This window comes from Aulostomus chinensis, chromosome 5, assembly GCF_037954235.1.
Source record: "Aulostomus chinensis isolate RoL2024-O1b breed Wild chromosome 5, RoL_Achi_v1.0, whole genome shotgun sequence".
In the NCBI taxonomy this organism is placed as follows: Eukaryota; Metazoa; Chordata; class Actinopteri; order Syngnathiformes; family Aulostomidae; genus Aulostomus; species Aulostomus chinensis.
This window is the reverse complement of record NC_141324.1, coordinates 12,937,314-12,959,906: the sequence shown is the minus strand read 5'-3', so window position 1 is coordinate 12,959,906 and position 22,593 is coordinate 12,937,314. Positions and strand designations below refer to the sequence as shown.

At 43.2% G+C, this 22,593-nt stretch overlaps 3 protein-coding genes and 4 non-coding genes across 7 annotated transcripts; 6 read left to right on the top strand and 1 right to left on the bottom strand.

The window, feature by feature from the left end:
* The first annotated feature begins 103 nt into the window (after nt 1-103).
* Nucleotides 104-3,813, top strand: setd9 (SET domain containing 9). Its single transcript, XM_086203213.1, has one exon. It carries the CDS (start codon nt 161-163, stop codon nt 1,004-1,006), a length of 846 nt encoding a protein of 281 aa, XP_086059339.1. The 5' UTR covers nt 104-160; the 3' UTR covers nt 1,007-3,813.
* Nucleotides 3,814-4,383: 570 nt separating this feature from the next.
* Nucleotides 4,384-8,977, top strand: eif4a2 (eukaryotic translation initiation factor 4A2). Its single transcript, XM_086204888.1, has 11 exons — nt 4,384-4,483; nt 5,356-5,413; nt 5,493-5,625; nt 5,836-5,975; nt 6,386-6,554; nt 6,640-6,749; nt 7,047-7,190; nt 7,537-7,674; nt 7,757-7,846; nt 8,077-8,156; nt 8,237-8,977. Exons 1-11 carry the CDS (start codon nt 4,455-4,457, stop codon nt 8,379-8,381), a joined length of 1,236 nt encoding a protein of 411 aa, XP_086061014.1. The 5' UTR covers nt 4,384-4,454; the 3' UTR covers nt 8,382-8,977.
* On the top strand, nt 5,666-5,739 carry LOC147261263 (small nucleolar RNA SNORD2). The gene has a single exon (XR_015116210.1). It is a non-coding gene; the product is annotated as a small nucleolar RNA SNORD2 (small nucleolar RNA).
* On the top strand, nt 6,211-6,286 carry LOC147261262 (small nucleolar RNA SNORD2). The gene has a single exon (XR_015116209.1). It is a non-coding gene; the product is annotated as a small nucleolar RNA SNORD2 (small nucleolar RNA).
* Nucleotides 6,787-6,967, top strand: LOC147261261 (small nucleolar RNA SNORA81). The gene has a single exon (XR_015116219.1). It is a non-coding gene; the product is annotated as a small nucleolar RNA SNORA81 (small nucleolar RNA).
* On the top strand, nt 7,265-7,449 carry LOC147261260 (small nucleolar RNA SNORA81). Its single transcript, XR_015116218.1, has one exon. It is a non-coding gene; the product is annotated as a small nucleolar RNA SNORA81 (small nucleolar RNA).
* Nucleotides 8,978-16,351: 7,374 nt separating the features above from the next.
* b3gnt5b (UDP-GlcNAc:betaGal beta-1,3-N-acetylglucosaminyltransferase 5b) lies at nt 16,352-18,963 on the bottom strand. The gene has a single exon (XM_086204887.1). The coding sequence runs from the start codon at nt 18,640-18,642 to the stop codon at nt 17,485-17,487; it is 1,158 nt and encodes a 385-aa protein (XP_086061013.1). The 5' UTR covers nt 18,643-18,963; the 3' UTR covers nt 16,352-17,484.
* Between the last annotated feature and the right edge of the window lie 3,630 nt (nt 18,964-22,593).

Below are 22,593 nucleotides of genomic sequence, written 5' to 3'. Positions count from 1 at the left end.
AAATAAGCATTGCGACATGAATGTCTTTTCTCAAATGTTTACACATTTTGATATGTTAAGACATGGGCTGCTTATTTTGAAGCACCTCGTCGGAAGTGACAAGAAAGGTCATCAGACTAACTCTGTTCCTCCATGTTAGAGTTGTCAGACGTCGCTCTGAATGTTTAGAATTACTTTGGAAAGATTCTTGATCAAATGGAAATCGTACCGACACCGATTTGTGCCGTGGGTTGCCTTGAACTTCTCGAAAAATGAGAAAACTCTTCGGCAGGTGAAAGAGCGTTCGCAGGACAAGCTGGTCCCGGATGAAGAGGTGTTCCAAAGCCTGCGGAAGCTCTTCAGAGTCCTAAGAAGACATGGCGCTCATCATGAGGAACTTCATCCTTTCAACAATCACTTTCACAGACAGAGAACAAGTCATGAAGTTACGCCAGCATGTGTACATGATGCCATGTTACAATCCCTGGGATTCTGCATTGACCGGAAACCTAGCACACTGCCTTTTGCAGGAACTGGAGTGTTTATTACCAGGGGCTTTGTGCCAAAAGGAGCTACAGTTGCCATGTACCCTGGCACGGTCTACCAAGCCTATGAGCCTATTCTCCTTCAGTCCATCAGAAACCCCTTTGTCTTCAGATGCATTGACGGTGTCCTGGTTGATGGAAATGACAAAGGAATCTCCAAAATGGTGTACAAGTCCTGCAGTGGCAGGGACCGAATAGGCCCTTTCATGATGAGTGACACAAGCTGGCTGACGGACTCTCCACAGAACCCACTTGCTGTGGGTCAGTATGTGAACAACTGCTCCAACGAGTGGCCAGCCAATGTGTGCTACCAGGAGTTCGATGTCCCTGACAAGTTTCCTACTGAGCTGCGCCAGTATCTTCCCAATGTCAACTACAGCCAGGACACACAGAGACCTCTCCGCTGTGTTGTCCTGGTGTCACTGAGAGACATTAGAGCAGGAGAGGAGCTCTTCTCCAACTACTACACTATTGTGCATTAGGGTCAAAGTTCACTCCACTCCTCAGATGAGTAATCAGAGCTGAAGAAATCTACTTTTAAGAGCATCATCAGATATTTCATGGTCAAAATGTCACTGGGCTTTTGTACTGGAATCAAGAAAAATTATAGTTTAACATAGAATGAAGAAGATAATTTTGAGGGATGTTCTCTATATTTTGGGGGGAAATGAAAAGTGTAGGTGGAAATAAGATATGCAGGATTAGATGTATAGACTGGTGGAGGAAGCATTGAGATTTCCCTTTATTTCAGTTGCATTTTCTGTTATGTAAAACTACTCCATTTTATATGAAAGTTGATGCATTGAAAATTAAGAAAAGTGACAAAAGATAAGTGTTACTAATGGCAACATTTATTTTACTGAGATGGATCAGGATCTTAGAAGCAAAATGTGCCTAAGCATCGAAAATAAAATACTTGTTTAAAACAGCAGTTTTTAGGGGTTTGCGCTTTTTTTTTTTTTTTTTTTAAATATGATCACTCTGCTGCTGTTATGTGCCACAGGCCCTTAAAATAGCAGGAATCAAACCTCTTCTCAAAGAAGTTCTGGCCAACTATCAAGCAGTATCTAATCTTTCTTTTCTCTCCAAAATTTTCGAGAAGTAGCTGCTAAACTGCCATGCGACTTTCTTCAAAATTATTGCTTATCTGAAGATTTCCAGTCAGGTTTCAGGGTTCATCAGAACACAGAAGCCGCATTCGTCAATTTTACTCAGGATCTTCAGCTAGCATCAGATGAGGGACTTGTCTCTGTGCTGGTCTGATTAGACCCTTGTGCAGCTTTTGATACCACTGACGATCACATCTTAATTCAAAGACTGGGACATTAAATTGACATGACTAGATCAGTCTCAGTTAATACTTGTTAATTATGATTCCCTGATGACCACGGTCATGGCATCCTAGTGCACTACTGTTAGCTACAGTGTTCAACTAAGGCCTGTGATTGAACCCACTCTCTTCACTGTATATCATCTTATCTAATGAGCTAGCTACCCTGGACAGCATTACCTCTGCCTCCAGCACTAGAATAAGAAAGGCTTTCCTTTTTGACTAATCTTTCAGTTAGAGCTGGCTTGCCCTTAGTTATTCTGCAATATTCCTAGACTGCTAGGGGATCTCTCATGATGCAGGGAGCCTCTCTCTTTACCTTTCTGCTTCTGTACTCAGCCTCATACCAGCTTGTTTCTAACTTGACTTCTTCTCCAGAGTCTTTGTGCTTTCCCACCACCCAGACCCCTGACTGCTGCCGCTGCTGGAGGAAGCTGCTATCTTGCTAAGAGTCAGATGAGATGATTCTTACCTGTCATGGCTACGTATTAAGATAAAAGTTGAAACCAGGAAACGCTACCTTAGTATGAGCAGCATTTATTCTGTCAGATGTTCCTTTCTACACAATGACAGACAGATGGGGGCAAACACAACAAACAATAACTCGTACTGCTGCTGTTATTGTTTGTTGTGTTACTTAACTCTGCCTGTCCGTCTGTCTGTCTCTCTGCCCATCTTTCTGCTTCTGTCTTGTTCATGCGCCCCATCTGTCTGTCATTATCTTCTTTCTGTCGTTGTCACTCTCCTCTTTTCTTTCTGTCTCTGTCTCTTTCCCTTGTCCATCTTTGTCTCTGCCTCTATTTTCCTGCCCTCTTTCCCCCCAACCGGTCAAAGCAGATGGCCGCTCCCTTTGAGGCTTGGTCTGCTCAACATTGATGCCTGTTAAAAGGAGGGTTTTCTTTGCCACCGTGGCAAGATGTGCTTGCTCATGGAGAATTGTGGGGTGTAAATTAATTGAAGGAGTGAAGTGCTAGACCTGCTGTGCTTGTAAAGTTTCATGAGATAACTTTTGTGATTTGGTGCTATACAAAAAAGGGACTTGACTTATTTCACAAAAATGCTGTTCAATATCAATTGTTTGTCAAGTTTAGCTACTTTGAATTACTTTACACATTTCTTATGCTGCTCATATGTTTTTCTTTTTTAAATGAATCTGCAAGTCTATATATCACATATATCAGTGATTATAGTATTTCCCAAAAGTGTGATATATTTCACATCGTGGAAGGGTCCCTTTGGCTTGGATTAGCATCAACCTGAAAAAGAAATCTTTCAAAATTGGTCCAAAACAAATGAACTGCTCGACAATATTTTCAAGTCTTTTGAAACTGATGGAAAAAAAAGTGGGCGGCACGGTGGTGCGGTGGTCAGCACTGTGGCCTCACGGCAAGAACGTTCCGGATTCGAGTCCCGGCTCGGGTACAGGATCTGTCTGTGTCTCCATGTTCTCCCTGTTCCTGTGTGGGTTCTCTCTGGTACTCCAGCTTCCTCCCACAGTCCAAAGACATCAAGAGGGGACGAGGCTGATTGATACTCTAAATTGACTGTAGGTGTGACTGTGAGTGTGAATGGTTGTCTGTCTCTATGTGTTGGCCCTGTGATGAGCTGGTTACTTGTTCAGGGTGAACCCCGCCTCTCACCTGTAGATGCTGGGATAGGCTCCAGCCCCACCCCCCAACCCTTAACAGGAAGAAAATGCATGGCTGGATGACCAAAGGTCAACCTGCACTTCCTACTCCTACACTTGGACTTTAGCTTTACCTGCAGGTCAGATGGGGGTCCTTCTCACTTCTTGTATACCTCAGTCTTGCTTTATCACCCCTCTTTGCAAACTTGATTCTCATTTTTAGGGCCTGAGCCCCTATTGTATCTGTTCTTGCTTTCTTTCTTTTTCTTGCTTTCTTTCTTTCTTTCTTCTAGAGACCAAAGCACCTTGCATGTGTGGAACAATCACAAATCACAATGTGAGTCATTAACAGTTCTACTGTGTCGAAAAGGGCTTGGTCAAACTTATGGCTTCAGCTGAAAAAAAAGGTTGACATGTTTTTATTGTCCAGCTGAGATAAATAATTTATTAAGCAAGTCAGCACTTGAGATTAGGCAGGTCACTCACTGCTCATGAATACACTAAAGCTAGCTCATCGACTTCCTTATTGCAGCTTCATGAAAATAAATCAAACAAAAGTCGAGAAAAGCTCCAGTCTGTCAGCCTGTCCAATTCATTCTTCATCTTTCCAAGTTGGTGGTGGCCGGCTTACAGAAACCCTGTCTAAAAATTTTCCGCAACCTTTCAGTGTAAATTTTGACCAGTCAGAGACACTGTAGATTCCGAAGCACTCTTTATAACTGCAAAATCCTTCCGCAGAGAAGTATAGAATCGAATAATTATTGCATTTTATCTCTCATATAAATGCACGTGCAAATATACCACGAGATTAAAATAATTTTATTTGATCGAAATCTCAAGTCAGTTAACAGAGACAGTGTTGGTAAAGAAAATGAGTATTAAGTTCATCAGTGAAAGTAGTCCTGCTGAATAAAGGCGGTTGACGTCGCCACCAGCGATCTTTCCAGTCGCATGCTGAAGTTGAATACGGATCATGTCTGGTGATTGTGCTGATTACAACAGGTAAAAGAAACACGTTCGGTTATGTACTTAAAACAGTATTAAGTTTACATGTTTGTGAGTGTTGTCATATGTGTCGGTGTTTACCATGTATGATGCCAAAGTTACTTAAAATAACCTCAAAGGCCCAACCAATGCCAGGCGGCTAGTTGGCTAGTAAGCTTTGTGACGTTAGCTGCTGTACCGCAGTTTCAATGGTGTAACGTCGTGCAAAAGTTACATGCGAATTTCCTCTTACAGATTATCAAGACCACAATCTTGTACTAATGGATTTCTCCTCTGTCTGTTGCCTGTGGTTCTCTGGAATAGATAAGTTTTATGGCGCGGCCACAGTTCGGCCTTGTTCTCGCGCAGGAGAAGCCACCATTGGTAGCGCAGGCCCGAGTGTCCGACATATTGGTTAGCTAGGCCGAGCAGCGCTCCATATTGAGACGTTCCTATCGTGTTAAACTCGCACTGGTTTTTGAGTTACAATAAGACGTGAGACTCAGTGTGCGTGTGAGCCATGCTGAAACCTCAGAGGTTACATAAGAGGCACATTTCCAAGAGCAGTTAGTGGAGTCCTGCTTGTGGAATTTACACGTGCGCCCACCGAAGTCTCATATGGTGTAAGGAGAGATTTTGGGCGTAACCCGGCTACTGTAGAGCCATGTATTACGTGTATTGCGCAGCTTTTACGTTGCAATATGCAAAGTGTTGCGCTAAATCGATTGTGTGTTAAGTCTTGTAGCAGTCGAGTTTGGAAACGCATGGTTTGAATTACCCCCCAGTCCAGATGCTTTCTTTTTAGTCCTCTATTCTCATCAAGTCTGTCTTAAATAATTTTAGGATGAACTCTGTTTCGTTCAAACTTTTAACAAGTGTCATCCCAACAGCTCAAGAGATAGAGACCATGTGGGGCCAGATGGAATGGAACCTGATGGTGTCATCGAGGTAAGAACCATGTTACTTTGCTGCTGACTACTACTGGGAGCTGTTCATGTACATTCATGAGCATTTTTATGCATTTCAGAGCAACTGGAATGAGATTACGGACAACTTTGATGATATGAACCTGAAGGAGACCCTTCTCAGGGGAATATATGCATATGGTTTTGAGAAACCATCTGCCATTCAACAAAGGGCAATTATTCCTTGCATCAAAGGTACAGAAATAGTATTCTCCTGATTAATGTCTTGTATATTGAGTGAAATGATGCTTAACCATCTTTCGGGACTTACCCATTAATGGGGATATTTCTTATTCACACTGATCACTCCCTCTCTGCATTTAGAGCAGTGAGATAATTTTTTTTTAAATTGAAATGAATCATTTTTTATGCAATTGTACCATAATCGTATCCCCCTTCCATTAGGCTATGATGTCATTGCCCAAGCCCAGTCAGGCACTGGCAAGACGGCCACATTTGCCATCTCTATCTTGCAGCAGCTGGACATAGAGCAGAAGGAGACTCAGGCTCTGGTGCTGGCTCCCACCAGAGAGCTGGCTCAGCAGGTATGCTGTTCCTGAGGTCATGAATACCTCAGTGTCTCAGACCTAGGCAGCATATTGAGGACACTGATTCCAGTGAGAAGGTACCATTCTTTAAAAACTTGACAAAATTAAAAAAAATGTAAACTATCCTCTTATGATTGGTGTAGTCTTTGTCCATGGCTGCATTGGTCTAAAAGGTGATCTTGGCGTCGTTGAATTTGTTGTTTGAAATATTAGCATGCAGTTGGGGACAACTGGGTGATGTGATGGGATACCATCTTTCGGGACTGACTATTGAAATGGAGAGTCCTTTTTTTTTTAACTGATCACCCTTGAACAGTTGTTCTACAATTGTGTTTTAATGTCCTGCCATGCTGTTGTACCACATCACACTCAACTAGGTTTGTTCTATTCTGATCTCCCCTCATTAGATCCAGAAGGTAATTCTGGCTCTGGGTGACTACATGGGGGCAACCTGCCATGCCTGCATCGGAGGGACCAATCTTCGTAGTGAAATACAGAAGCTTCAGGCTGAGGCCCCTCACATAGTGGTGGGTACACCAGGGCGTGTATACGACATGCTTAACAGGAGACATCTGTGTAAGTATTTCTGCTCTTGTTGAGCAGGAAAACTTATGTTGGTGTACTGATTCAACTGTTGACTCGATGCTAAATGTCTGCGCAGCCCCGAAATACATCAAGATGTTTGTTCTGGATGAAGCTGATGAGATGTTGAGTCGAGGTTTCAAGGATCAGATCTATGAAATCTTCCAGAAGCTGAGCACAAACATTCAGGTAAATGAATCATGTATACAACCCTGACTCCCATAAGTTCTTCTGCTATAACAGAAGTCTGCTATAATTGTGTGATCCAGATTTATCTGCATCATGCAATAATGCTAGCAGAGTATTGTGCAGAAGGAGAAAATTGCCCACTGTGCTGGCAATGAGATGTGGTCGAACCTCTTTCTTAATGTTCGTTGACCCCTGTCTCGAGGCTCAGTGCCACAGTTGCATCTGACATTTCTTCACTTAAGTTTTGTGTCAACTGAGTCTCTTGGATCTTGTAGTGACGTGTAACAATCGCTTCAGGTTGTCCTGCTCTCCGCCACCATGCCAGCAGATGTGCTGGAGGTGACCAAGAAGTTCATGCGAGACCCCATTCGCATCTTGGTGAAGAAAGAAGAGCTTACCCTTGAGGGTATCAAGCAGTTCTACATAAATGTGGAGCGAGAGGTGAGTTGACTTCTTGCACCAGGAACATTTTTAGCAAGGTAACAGTCAAGAGTGTAAATCCCACTGTGAAATGTCCCTTCTCTCTAAAGCACCCTGCTGAAACTGCAGGAGCCGAGCCTGACTGGCTTAGCTCATGTGGCCGTGTAAGCATGGGTACACCAGAGAAGGAGAGAAAAGGCACAGTCTCTGAAATGAGTCTAGGAGGGACCTCTTTCTTAATGTCCAGTGTCCTTTTGTCTCAAGATCCTGTGTTACATGTCATCGGCTCCAATAAGATTTTAATAAACGCTCACTGAAAACTTGCACTGTGAAATTGTTCAGTTGAATTTTTCATGTGATACCTCAGGAGTGGAAGCTGGACACACTTTGTGATCTCTATGAGACTCTGACCATCACCCAGGCTGTCATCTTCCTCAACACCAGGAGAAAAGTGGACTGGTTGACTGAAAAGATGCACGCTCGAGACTTCACAGTCTCTGCTCTGGTAAGATCTGCTCCACAACTGCTTTCCAGTCCTTCTGGGCTATATGCTGCATTCATGAGCTAAAACAACTGTCCATTCCCAGCATGGCGATATGGACCAGAAGGAGCGTGATGTGATTATGAGGGAGTTTCGATCTGGCTCAAGCAGAGTGCTGATCACCACTGATCTTCTGGTTAGTATGAGTTTATTGATCAACAGATAAGGACTTCCTGCATTGAATTTCTGAACCCCAAATGTTTATAATCCTGTAACAGTCCTTAAATGACCAAACAGTCTAAACTTTTGGGAGATTAGGGCTCATTCTCCACAATGGTTTCCTCATGTAGGAATCTGTTACTTGTAAACGAGCAACATTGTCACGTAGTATATTGGACTTCAGTGTAATTGTGTGTTCCTCCTCAGGCTCGTGGGATAGACGTGCAGCAGGTTTCCCTGGTCATTAACTATGACCTTCCTACAAACCGAGAGAACTACATTCATAGGCAAGTTGAACCACTAATTCGACTGAAATGTTTACATCTGCCTTGTGTGCGACTAATTTTACTCATCTTTTACTGTCTAGAATTGGCCGTGGTGGCCGTTTTGGCAGAAAAGGAGTTGCTATCAACTTTGTCACTGAAGAGGACAAAAGGATTCTTCGCGACATCGAGACGTTTTACAACACAACAGTGGAGGAGATGCCTATGAATGTGGCTGATCTGATTTGAGCCCTGAGATATTTTTTTCTTTACGCAGTGATAGCGATCGTCCACTTGCATTGTGCTTATATTATTCGAGGGGAAACCTTCTCAATGCTAAACCTTGGATCCGAATTTTGGTATGTGTTAAAAGCGAGGTGGCCTGAATGGTGGTCCCTCTTGGACAGTTGTAGATTCTAACTTCGGCAGCTGGCTGGTTGGAGCTACAAAGCCATGGGGTCTGTAAACATTAGGGTCCTTTTCAGGTATTTCTTTTCATGTTCAATTAAAATGCATATATTCGATGTTCTCCACCATTTAGTAACCTACTTGTGGACTAAAAGGTATAAGTGCTGTATAAAGTCTGCAAATTATGTTATGCTAACATATGTGCGGTGTATCTTGGTGCCACTTAAGAGGCACTTGTCATGTTATACTGTAGATTCACTTGCTTTTTGTTATATTTTGTGAATGTTTATTTAAATGTATCTTTTTTTATCCCAGTTGCTCAGAATTCCTCACTGGTTGGCCGTGATTTTACTAACTATATTGTCAATCCCCCCCCCCCCCCCCCCCACTACTTTTCAGATTTCCTTCCCCCAGAATTGTATGAATGTCTTAATAAACTGACATTGCTGTAAGTAAATGTTTGTTATGGAGTGCTTGTATGCCATGGTAGATGGTTTCAGAAGATGTTAACTTGAGAATTATGTCCCAGGGAGAAGTAAACAAGCTGGGGCACAGCACCACCTGCTGGTCAGGCAGATTTATAATGCAACAGAAGTCGGTAGGGACTTCCGCCTGGCGATATCAATTGAGTGAAATGTGTTTCAAAATGAATGTGAAGACCATGGTAATGAGGTCTGGAAGGACCACCTGAATAAGAGGCTTATCATACAATCGTGCATGTAAATAAGACCTTTGTTTCAGTGGGAAAGTGTGTGACCTGAGCTGACTGCGACATGGGAGCCACATGGTCATATCTGTACTATATGGATATTACCTAAAATTTTAAAGTTAAACATCCTAAATCTCACAGTACAGTGGATAGAAAACTTCGAAGGTTTGAGTAGTAGCCCTGAAGTTAGGGTCCCCATGAGCTGCAGAACAGCTGTAGCCGTTTTCACTGGGATCTGACAAACCTCATTAAAACTAAATTAGTAAGTAAATACATTTACTTGTTTTCCAGCCCCCCAAAGTCTGCGCAACATCACAGAAATGGAAGCTTAAATGGCCTCCAGCACGCAAGCAACAGTTTGTCTGCAAGATCTTGGAGACAACATCGGAGGCAGATCTAGATGGCTGAGGAGTGATCTGCTGAAGAGGGAGAGTCACCTATGAGTGGAGGTGTGCAAGGGGAGTATGGATTCCTAGGGAGAAGAAGACACACATCGAGCAGTTACCATCTCACTGCTTAGCATAGAGGGCAAGGTGCTCGTTCGCATCTTGTCTCGTCAGCTTACAGAGTTCGTCCTCCAGAACGATTACATGGACGCATCAGTGGAGAAAGGTGGCATCCCTGGAGTACCTGGCTGCTTGGGACATACAGGTCATCCGAGAGGCCAGGGGAGATCTGGCTGTCCGTAATACCAGGATGGAGTGGTGGGGGGATACCAGGACTTTTAAACTCGACAACGCCCCCTGGGGAATTGCACCCGAGGAAATCTGGAGATTTTAAATAGACAAGCTCACACAAGCTTGTTAAACCACTGGGGAGTGATGATTTTCAATTAAAAAAAATACATTAAAAACAATATCCAAGGAAAAATAAGTATGGTCGCACACCAGTCAACATTAAAATAAGCACTTGGGCAAGAAAAAGTAAAGGACGGGGCTGGGCTTACCAAGTGGCAGGGACAACCAATATTGGGGAAGGGGTCCTCAAATGAGTCACCCATTGACACTTCCCACACACATGCACACATGCACAAACACACACACACACACACACACACACACACACACACACACACATGCACTCAAAACCAAAAAGGGGAGGGATCATGGTCACCAGGCCCTAAAGCAGCCTGTCATGCAAGGCACCAACCTTCTCATCAGCAGTAATTGTGGGTCCAGTATCTTGCTCAAGGACACTTCGACATGGTCAACGGGGTCAAGGATCGAACCAGCAACCCTTCGTTTGCTAGACAGCCACTGTACCCCCTGAGCCATGCTGCCCACTCTAATAGGCCATCCTGTCTCGGAACCTGTGGCTACTGCTGATATATGAGGTCCCAAATAACAATAGAAAAGTCGATGGAGAGGAGGATGAGTAGACACCTTTGCAGGTGGCTTGGTCTTCCCTGGAGCTTCAGTAGCAAGGGACTGTTTGGAAGGAGCAACATCTTGCAACTCCCATTTAGAGGTCTAAAAGAGGGGTTCATGGTGTCACGGACAAGGGAGGCACTCCCCATGCCAGGGTTTACGGGGAGAACAGGGCCTAAATGCAGATGGCAGCCTCAGGGAGTTCAACAATGGTTTTTTTTGTTTTGTTTTTTTAATTCAGTAGAACAGGGGGGTTCAAAGTTCAACAGAAGGTTCAACAGTAACAACAAAAAGGGTCAACAGGCCTAAGTCCTGGATGAATTTAAAGTGCAATTGAAACCAAGTTCTAGACAAGACTGAAACTACAGACCTGCTGGAGAACACATGGGAGCAGGGAACACAAGAGTGTAACCATGTCAAGGACAGTGACAGAAACAATGAGCAGACCCAAGACAATGGGAAACACGGGGGTAAAACTACACAAGGAAATGAGACACAGGTGGTGCAATTACAGGTGACACACATGAGGTAATCGCAGAAGGGCGCACATAGGAAGACAGGACCCGAACTACAAAATAAAACAGGAAATCATGACAAGGACCATAACACCCCCAAGAATCAGCAGTGGGTCTGGGTTACTTCCCCCAGCGTCAGATTCACAAAACAACAGGCAAAGAGGGGCGCCACCTTCTTCGGGAGGAAGTTCGAGCAGGTGTGAAAGAAGAGAGAGCTAGCAGGATGGTTTGATAAAGCTTATAGTTCGGTCTGGCTTAGGCTGGGCCTTAGATATGCTGCTATAGGCTCAGGCTGCTGGGGGATCTCCCATGGTGCACTGGGCTTCTCTCTCCTCCTCTCTTTCCTCTCTGTCCTCCTATATTTGTCATCCATAAATCATACTCATACGTGTTACTAACTAGTCTTCTTCTCCGGAGCCTTCGGGCTCCCCTCATCCCAGGTCCCGGGTGCTGCTGGAGGAGGCTGCAGACCTGAAGAGGCTCAAACTGCCACCCGTAGCTCCACCTGCTCACGTCCCCGTCTGTCCATCAGTCTCTTCCCCTTCTCTCTCTCTTTATCTCTGTCCCTCTCTTTCCTTCTGCATATCTGTCTTCCTCCATTATCTGTCTTTGTCTCTTCCCCGCTCTCCTGCTCTCTTTCCCTCCAACAGGTCAAAGCAGAAGGCCGTCCCCATTGATCCTGGATCTGCTGGACGTTCCTGCCTGTTAAAAGGAAGGTTTTTGTCGTTGCTGTTGCAGGATGTGCTGCTGATGGAGAATTGTTGGGTGTAAATTCACAGAAGGGGTGTAGTACTGGACCTGCTCTACTTGTAAAGTGTCATGAGGTAACTTTTGCTGTGATTTGGCGCAATACAAATAAAATTGACTTGATGACTTGATTTGGGCTTGAGGCAGCATGGGGCATGAACAGAGTGGGAATCTGCAGAACAGCGAAGGGTGACCTGGGATAACATCCTTCGACTACTGAGTCTGTCTCCTGATTCAAGCTATATATGATGGCCTACCAAGCCCAGCAAAACTCCAAAGGCTGGGGACTGATCACCCCTGGTCGGGTCGCCTGGGCAACGGTGTATGATGTTCGAAAAGACTCAAAACACCTGATGAACCCAGGTAACATCGTTTATGATACATCCCAGCCCATCTGCAGGATGTATTGTAAAAACTATGAAATGAGAAGAGAGAAATAATAGTATTACAAACAGAGATACTGGGAAGTCCAGTATGGGATCTGTAGGATGGAAGGATGAGAACCATAGAATATCATTTAAAATTTAAATCACAAACTAATCCTAACTAATAAATGATTATGATTATGATAACTAAAATAATTGAAGCTGCAAGCAGCATTGAACAGGCCTTTGTCTGTATGCCAGTGATACAGGTTGGAAAGTGGTCAGACCTATAGTTTAGATGTCAGAAGCCTCAGTTTGACACAAAGTATATGTCCAGAGATTGCCTCCCCTTTGGTTTAGGTCATTGTAAGGTGCTATGTGGCACAACAACTTTCGGGGCTTACAGAATCCAAACCGTTGGATTTGTTGCAAAGTTTTTAACAACTTCTGTTCAGCACAGTGTCATAAGTCATGTATTAAAGTTTGAATGTGATACCATTAATGCCCTAGGAGGAGATAGCATTTGGTCAGGGTCCAAAATTGGCACAAAAGTCAAACTTTCGCGTGCATATTGTGGACTTCCTGTTTGATTTAGGTCAGGGGAGTCGGCATGTGATTTGTAAGTGTTGATGCGATGATTAGTTGAGTTTTGAGTAAATGTCTCTGTGACATTCCAACAGGCCATGGTGCCCCTTTTTAGATACCTAGTTGGCGTTGTGGAGCACATTTTGGCACTTTGGGCCCAATTTACTTTTTATTAAATTATTTACCAGATCTGATGTGGGTGCCAAATTTGGTGAGCTTTTGAACATGTTTAGGGGGTCAAATTGAGGTCTAAAGTCGCAGAATAAGAAAGAAAGAAAGCAAGAACAGATACAATAGGGGCTCAGGCCCTAAAAATGAGAATCAAGTTTGCAAAGAGGGGTGATAAAGCAAGACTGAGATATACAAGAAGTGAGAAGGACCCCCATCTGACCTGCAGGTAAAGCTCAAGTCCAAGTGTAGGAGTAGGAAGTGCAGGTTGACCTTTGGTCATCCATCCATCCATCCATCCATCCATCCATTTTCTTCCTGTTAAGGGTTGGGGGTGGGGGGGTGGGGCTGGAGCCTATCCCAGCGTCTACGTGCGAGAGGCGGGGTTCACCCTGGACAGGTCACCAGTCCATCTCAGGACCAGCACATAGAGACAGACAACCATTCACACTCACAGTCACACCTACAGTCAATTTAGAGTATCAATCAGCCTCGTCCCCTCTTGATGTCTTTGGACTGTGGGAGGAAGCTGGAGTACCAGAGAGAACCCACGCAGGAACAGGGAGAACATGGAGACTCCACACAGAAAGATCCTGTGATGGAGCCGGGACTGGAACCTGGAACCTTCTTGCTGTGAGGCCACAGTGCTGACCACTGCACCACCGTGCCGCCAACCTTTGGTCACTTTATCATATTTCCAATTCATTTACACAGTTAATGACGTGGAGATCACAAAACAGAGCTGCACCCAGACCACATGAAGGCTGCTGGCCCACTGCTTATATAGCACTGATCCAAAGTCCTCTCCTTGGCCCAGACCATTTCTAGACCCTGTGTGAGGAGATTGCGTTAATGATGGAGGTCAGCCCTAACCAGTGATTTAAATGTTTGGAAGAACAGCTTTATATATCATTAGGTAATCCTTATCTGTATTTCCTTTTGTGCTACATTTAATCTTGTTCACTTTGGTGTGTATATCGCATGCAAAGCAGGTAAACTGATAATTATCAAGGTCTATACTGAATCACAACAGTAGGAAGAGCAGAGAAAATTTAAGTTGCAAGCAGCGTTGTTATGGGCCTTCTCATCCTCACAGCCACCAGGGTCGGTAGGAGTAGGAAATTGTTTGCTGAATCCAGGGATGTAGGTATGAAAGTGGTGAGACTTGTAGTTTAGGAGATAGAAGCCTCAGTCTGACACAGAATGTCAGTGCAGAGATGAGAGCTGTGCCTTTAGGAACCCCTCCCCCCTTCTGCTCTCTGGCACATGAGAGTGAGTGGAGAGGAGAGGAGTTTGTAAGTGTGATTAGTGTGAATAAAGCTCATAAATCACATGACTTTGACCAAAAGTTGTATTCAGTGTCACATTTTGTAGGGAGATTTGTCCAGTGATGTGATTTGTGAAGTGGTGCAAGTCATAGTTTAGATGTGAGAAGCGCCAGTTTGAGACGATATGTTTCTGAGGAGACATTTTCCCCATTGGTTTACATTGTAGGTGAAATGTGTCAGCCTGATTTTGATGGCTTATAAAATTCAAACTGTTTGAGTTATTACAAAGTTTTTAAAAACTTGTGATCAGCACAGTGTCATGAGTAATGTACTCAAGTTTGAAGGTGATACCATGAAAGCCCTAGGAGGAGATAGCGTTTGTTCGATGTCCAAAATTGCCCCAAAATTGTCATGTCCATATTGTGGACTTCCTGTGGGAATTAGGTTAAGAGTGTCAGCATATGATTTGTTGTGATTTTTTTTCATTTTATCAGATGTTTCACCAAACCTGATGTGAGTTCCAAATTTGGTGAGTTTGTGAGTATGTTTTTAAAAAAAATCAAAAACATGAATTAAAACATTCAAAAATCATTTCAAATCAATTCGACAGCAGACAAATCAATATTAAATCAATCCATCAATAGCAAATCACCCAGATCAATCCCAAATCAATACTATCAGAAGGCTGCAGTAAACAGCAGTGTTTCCAGCCCTGATTTAAATGAGCTGACAGTTTGTGCCCCCCTCAGAGGTTCAGGGAGTTTGTTCCACTGGTGTGGACCACAGAAGCTGAAAGCAGCTTCACCCTGTTTGGTTCTGACCCTGGGGACGCTGAGTAGACCTGTCCCTGATGACCTGAGGGGTCTGGATGCTTCAGGGGTCAAAGGGGGTCAAATCTTTGCCCCGAAGTTCCTTCGGGCTCAGGCCCTCATAATAATAAAGGGCCCTAAACCCCTCCAGTGCTCTTCAGCTAGTTTAGCTTAACACTTTTCTTGGCAGTGAAACCCGCTGCTAAGCTAAGCTAACTGGCCTCAGTCTGTTAAATAGGGGAACTGAAAAAAAAGAGAGTCAGTCCATGCTTTATAATAAACAGACGTCGGGAGACTGTTGTGATTTTAGAACCAACTCTACATTCTTGATGTGAATTAATCTTCCTGATGCGTTGGCTGGGAAACAGGGCAGCTATGTGGAGATCAGGTAATCCAGGCAACATCACATTGCTCGACAAGGTGCTATTAATAAACACATGAATTCACAAATTGAATTAAAGTGAGGAGACGGTGGCATTTCCTTTTCTCAAGTTTTGTCAGAACATTTGACCATGCTCTTCTGTAACCAGTTTTTCTTTATGATATCCTGATAAAAGGAACAGTTTGACATGGGTACATGCGCAGAGCTACTTTACCGTCACTTAGCATTTTTGAGCTCGATGCTAATTTGCTAACTCTCAGTGACGTGACTCAGTGACAGACTATGCTACCAAGGCCAGCTAACTTCCTATAGTTTCCTGTAAAGACTTTCTGGTTTCTTGAAAGATATGCAGACATTATAAAAAAAATCAGGGCTGTTGGGGAATCCAGCTGTACCACACCTCTGACGAGGACATATTTTCACCTTTACTTCCCAAACACTCGCTCTCATAGAATCCCAGACAGGATGGTGCGCCATTCACAAGCACATTAAAGACTTTTACTGCTGCAGGAAGATTATTAACAACAATTTATTCCCCTATCAGACTAAATGTACTGTTAATCATCATGGAGGGACTTTCAGTTGTGTATCAATGTTGTATTGTGACGTTCTGAGATGTGGCTTATGTTGAAACAAACAGTGCAAAGAATTGAGCAGTCAAACCAGTGAAATCTTCAACCGCTCCAAAGTTTCCTAATATATGTTTCCTGGACTGCAAAAACAAATACAGTCAACCAACATGATTGATGACAACTTTGTACCAACAATAACAAAGTACTTGGACAACTGTTTTTTGACTTACAGAGTGATTTTATTTAATTAAAAAACAATTTACATAAAAAAAGATGAGTAATAACAGTGAAGTTGTTAATTGAATCCTATATTTTGTTGCTCACCATTACATCATTACATTCAGCACAGGAACTGTTAGTAAAGTCTTTCCAATTACACATCTATTCCACAGTTTACTTCACCGTGTGGAATTTTACACTTCATGACGTAGATATTTTTAGAACTCTGCTGTGACTGACAGACAGTATTTTTGCACTCCAACAAAGAGCAACAAGTTACTTCTGCTTTACATTGTCATTTTAAAACAATCATGCAGGTCAATTAACATTTCATCAGTATATTAATTCTAACATATTTGCCTGTGATAGAAACAGCGTCCATCTTAAAGAAAATAATCTATTGTGATTGAGCACTACATAGTTTTGACAACCCTTCTGTACATCAGGGAAAGCCTTGTGACAAAAGAATCTTTTAACATCCTGGATGAGTTTGAAAATTCCTAAAAATCATGTCAGGGAGTATTAATTGGAAAAATCGCTCTTCAGACCTAAACAAAGTGTTGTTATTTGGCCACATTTTTCCAAACTATTTTCTGCCCTGTAACCCAAAGTTGACTCCCAAAGAGATATTTTGTTTCATGTTCACATGACACAAGACATATGATCCAACATCCCTGATCTGACCTTAAAAAAAATACTAGTGAATAACTTATATTTGTCCGTTTTCCTCCAAATTTGCATACATTTACCTGAAAACTGGTAATGAATTGCAATGAATTTACAAAAAAAAACAAAACCCTAAATATAAATATTCAAATTTATGTCCGATTCACAATGTGTCAGGTGTCATTGCAGGCTGCATTCACAAGCCTTTCACAAACATTTAAATAAAAATTATATTAAACTTGATGTTAAGGACCAGGGGGACCACCCTTAACAACTCATAGGGTCTGTCGGACCCTGCTTTGAGAACCCCTGATCCATGCCAAAGGTCAGAGATAAGCGACGTATTGTGAATTCACACTTAAAGTTACAGATATCAATCGTCTGATCATTTCTGGCAACACCCAGCAGGAAGTTCACAGATACAGGTGTCTCACTGAAAGGACTGAGGTAATAGTCGTAGCAATGATCACTTCATTATTATGATTGATGACACGCTCTCTTTCAAATGCTGCATACACACACACGCGCGCGCGCACACACACACACACACACACACACACACACACACACACCTACAAAAAGGCTGCTTTGCAGGGGTATGTGTTGAAATAGTAAGGCTTACACAGGAGAACCATTTTTACAGCTGTGCAGTACAGCCTGCCTGTGAGTCCAGAGGTCCTCTGTTTCACCTGTGGGTGTGTTGCTGCCTTCCAAATATCATATATATCCTCCACATGACCATGTGATGTCATCATCTGGTCATAGATACATAAGTGATAGGGAGCCTTGCCCTCCCCTGAGAAATACACATGCTCCTGAGGTGACACACCTATTGCATTGGCACAGATGCCCATGAACACATCATCTATGTAAAGAGAGGCATTCAGTGTTAGAGTGGCTTGGTAGATTTTGTCTGCTACATCTCCAGAGACCACGTACCCTGCCCCTGCAGTGTAGTCAGGGTAAGACAACCACTGGTACATCTCAAAAGGAACGTAGTACTTGCTGTCCTTGCTGCGGATTGGCGGCGCGCCTCTGTGCACTCGACCAATCCAAAAGTCTGTGACGCCCTTCATGTCCTGCAAATAGTTCACCAGGTTGGGCATGTGAATGAAGATGTCGTCATCAGCAGTCATGAGGAAATGGGCGTGAGAACAGTGGCTATGCATCCAGTGGAACTGCATGATCAGCTTCAGGGTCAGGTTGTGGAAAGAGTCTAAAAAGTCTTGCTGGATCAAATCGCCATGGAGACTGTCCTCTTGAATGAGCTGTGCTTGAAAACCAGCGCGACTCCTCTTGCTCCACGAGGGTTCGCCCTTGTTGGTTTGAGGTGCTCCTAAGGCAAACACTACCTTGACTGTCACTCCCAGGGTGTTTTGGATGTAGGTCTCATTACCCCAAGTGGATCTGATGGCATTACGCCTCTCTATGTTCTCCGGGGATGTTTTGACAAAGAGAAGGAGCAGAACGTCCTTGCTGGTGCATTTATCCGGGTGGTCCAGCAGGTACTGGAAGTTGCTGAAGCTCCGTGCCTCCTCACGTGGGATAGTGAGGCTCTTGTTGATGTAGGTGAAGCGGTTGACCAGGTAGCGGTAGGAGTAGGACTTAACATGGCTCACAACATTGCTGTCTAGCTGCTCCCAACAAACCATCATCACTGACAGCACCAGGCAGGTGGTCATCAGCTGGACACACTGGCATTTTCGCAACCGGCGGAAATTCACAAACATCCTGGAATCTTGTCAGCCGTTGGCGGTGGTCCCTGTCTGGTTGGTGATGGTGATGAAGCAGCTGCTTTTGTCAGTGTGGGAAGAGAAGATGAGGTGGCAGATGTTGTGGAGGTTCTGAGTGTTGATCCAACGCCTCGGTGCATTACTTGCTTGGTCTTCCATCCTAGGCTTTCCGCATTCAGCAGGTGGCATAGGTGATAGCTGGAGTCACTGGGGTGGCTGGGAAACATCCATCATCGTAGCAGAATCACACAGTCTCCCAGCAGCCGGTCATTCATCTTTATCTGAGAAGAGAGAGTACATTTGCTGCAATGACAGAGTTCGTTGAGTACTGTTGTGAAACACAAATGTGGAACAGAGTGTTGTGTGTGCTGCTGACGGTCATGTGCCAGTGGAAATGCAAAAAATTCATTGTTACTCAATGGCTTGTTGGCCAGTAGTGACAGGGGAGCAAAGAAAATGACTAATTTGAAGTTTTTTTAAACATCATGCTTCGTGAGGATCTTGCAAATGTATTTCTTTTGACGTTTTAGCCCAGAAAGATAGTCTTGTTTTGGACTTTAAGATTAAGATCATGATGTCTGACGTAAGCAACATTTTAGTGTCGTCTATAGCAGCACTTCATCCCAAGAAGTGTTTTTCTATGCACTGACAAATCGGTGTCTCTTCCCACCTGCATTCGTTTTTTTTTTTACTCAAGTTTAACTGCCCAAAAGCTTCTGTCATCAAATTCCCCAGCACATCTGGTGTTAGCCACACGTCAACATCAAGTCGCTTTAACATTAAGCATGGCTTCCAAATACATGGCTCGCTCTCTCTGCATTCTAGAATCACAAAGAAGTAATGCAGGAAGGGGGATCAAAAATGTCTTTGTGAGCTCAAGATAGCTGTTTGCCAGTAATTGGAGGGCAAAATACACATTTCTGGGTGGAGCTTCATTTTAAATGCTTGCTTATTAATTTCAGCAACTTCTTTCAGTGTGGGTAGTAAAAGTATTTTGAACTCAGTATAACTGTCAATGTATCCACTCTGTGACTCAGAATTTTCACTGTCGCTTCAGGAATAATGTCAATGTTCTCAGATTAGAACATTCTTTGACGCCAAAGGGTGTGGAGTGGTGGGGGGAAGGGGATTTGTGATTGCTACTGTTCAAGATGTTCATTAAAAATGATTCACAAAAGACAAAAAACAAAACAAAACATCTCCTACAAGAAATAGTTTCTCAAAAATAACTACTCAAGTAAAGAACAGATTAAAAAAAAAAATTGACTCAAGTAAACGTGTCAGTTCCTGTCCAGCACATTAACCCAATGTGACGTGAATGTAATACGGCATTTTGGCTCTCAGTTTTCATAAACAGGTTTACACAGTTTAAAGGGAAGAGCCAAAAAGACGACACTTTTGTGCAGTGGGATATGTTACAGTCACGAGATATTGGTCAGCTACTGATCAACCTAGTACACTTGCCGTACTTTTGAGCTGTGGGGCTGCGCAAGTTCAGTAATGTATCTGAGACACACATGTTACATGTGTTCTAAATGACGCCCTGACCTGCAAGTACAGCCGTGAAACTTGTACAGCTGCCTCGTTACTGAAATGCACCACACGCAGGGAAGTGAAGCCATACTAACAACTGTCACTTGTGTTTGGTGTTTGTGTGCAACCGCAGGAACATTGAAGCTGAAAAGTCAAAAGTTAGTGGGTGTGGTTTGGGGTTGGCGGTAGTGAATGCAAATGCCAGCACAGCAAATGTTGCAGTACGAGCTTGTCCATAATAGAAGGGTTTAAGTTGCAGACCATCTGAAATTGCTGAGAGTCATGGAAAGCGTTTGGACACAATGGACAGTGAAAGAATAGCTCAGCAGCATAATACAGGACGAGAATAGCCTGCTTCCGCCTGGGCCTGGGCTAAATCCAAGGGGGGATCATGATGGGCCCAGGGCCTGGGACTCCCTCTGCACCCTGAGAGCTTTTTAACATTATTGGATGATCTGCACCTAATGGGGTCACTGGCTCAGAATGGCTCTCCTTGCTGATGATGCCTAATAATGAGAAACTCTGCTTCACCTGTGGTTTATGACAGCCTTGTGCTTCCTCACCAGCCTTTACATCCAGCGTATGACAGATAACGTACTTTATTGCCCCTGTTATAAAAGCAGTTGTCCCTTTTGCTGCCAGGTAAGGCACGCATGCATTCCTGAACTTTGACCAACACGTATGATATGAAAATAAGGGTCTGAGGGAGGACAGATGGTATGGAATGGGGCAGGGCAATACCACATCCATAAAGGCTTAACAACCTCTTGGAGTACCTTCTAAGCGGGGAGCTGATGTTTCTTTTCCTTGTTTTTTTTTGTTTTGGGGGGGGGGGGGTAATTTTCAAGTTTGACTTATCTGCCCCTGAAGTGTTTGCCTTCACTCCCGACACACCGGCACAATGTGGTGCTTGCAGTGAAAGATTACATTCCAAATCCACACCAATATCTCTGAGTTGCTCCTTGCGCTCGTTGAAAAAAAAAAAACCCCCCAAAAAAACACAGGAATTTACCGTGTCAACATGTGAACGCATTTTATCACATGCATCCTCGTATGCATTCTCACAAGAAACATATGGGAATGTGTGTGTTGAGGTGTCTCCACACATTGTGAAATGATTCAAATGTTGCACTTTTTCAAAGCTTTGACCCCATTTGAACAGTTCCGTTATTCTATTTTTCAGTTAAGACTTCCTGTATTTACACGTTGGATATTAGTGACTTCATTTTTTGGAGTCTTTTCATTCCCTCCTCTCAGTCTTTGATTATACCACCTCTTTTGTTCGACCCCGTGTGGAGGCAAGAAGGCTTTAAAGAGCGACGCAGGGATGAGGGAGGTAAGGATCAAGTAAACGAGATTTCTGAACGGGTTTTGGTTAAAGGCCTGAAATGAAAAAGACTTTTGAATGTGAGTCTGGAAGCGTTTAAGAGTTTTAAAAACAGCACCTGCAAACAAATGGCTAAATGAGACGACAGAGGTTGTCACAGAAGTTCAACTTCATTGTACCAAAAGCAGCAGCGCGAAGCTTCGTTGTGGTGACTTTTAACTCTTGTCATGCTGCAGTTTATTCCAAGCAAAAATCATAAAAGTGACATTAATCTGTGGCAATTATCTGTATGGAAAAAACATCCAAATCTCGGAATTTTTTTTTTTTTTTTCCCACCAAAGAGATTATTTTCGGGCCAGTATTTCAGGGTTTCCAGAGTAGTTGGCAGATTTCCAGTCATACACTTTCTTGTTCCTGATTGTTTACAGTGTCTGTGGCAACTTGATATGTTTGCACGGAAATTAAAGACAACAAATTCAACATTAAGAATGACCAATTCAAAACCACTGCGACAACTTTGTCAAATCATCAGAATTCAGCCATTTTTCCTACCTTGCATTTTAGTTAATGTATTCCCTCTCAGCCTTTTACACTCCGCAGAGACTGTTGACATGGATGCTACTGAGGCCCACTCAAATGTAATGGTCATCGCTCCTCAAACAGAAATGAGAAGCTTCCTTGTCCTCACATTCTCTTCCTTACTGAAAGATTCTGCATATATATATATATATATATATATATATATATATATATATATATATATGCAGAATCTGTTTATAGAGATGAGGTGAAGACAGACATGGTGATACTAACTTGTCCTTCAGAAACACCTCATCCCTGCGGTGTCAGAACCACAGAGACCAACAAACCAACAAGATGTCAACAAAAATCAACCACAGATGAGAAATTTAGAAGATAATTGCCGCCCCGAGGTTACATAGATAATAGGTTTGATTATTTATATTTTGTTGGCGCTAAAGCTTGCAAAAGAGATATGTTTTCTAGAAAAAAAAAGTTGCTGTTGAATGATAGTCCAACTTTGAAACTATGAATCTGTGAGAAAGAAATCTAAAATAACCTGAAAGGAA

Coding starts and splice junctions, on each gene's coding strand:
- eif4a2 (XM_086204888.1), top strand. CDS start 4,455: ATGTCTGGTGATTGTGCTGATTACAACAG. Junction 4,484..5,355: donor GATTGTGCTGATTACAACAG/GTAAAAGAAACA, acceptor TCATCCCAACAG/CTCAAGAGATAGAGACCATG. Junction 7,847..8,076: donor TGATCACCACTGATCTTCTG/GTTAGTATGAGT, acceptor GTTCCTCCTCAG/GCTCGTGGGATAGACGTGCA.
- setd9 (XM_086203213.1), top strand. CDS start 161: ATGTTTAGAATTACTTTGGAAAGATTCTTGATCAAATGGAAATCGTAC.
- b3gnt5b (XM_086204887.1), bottom strand. CDS start 18,642: ATGTTTGTGAATTTCCGCCGGTTGCGAAAATGCCAGTGTGTCCAGCTG.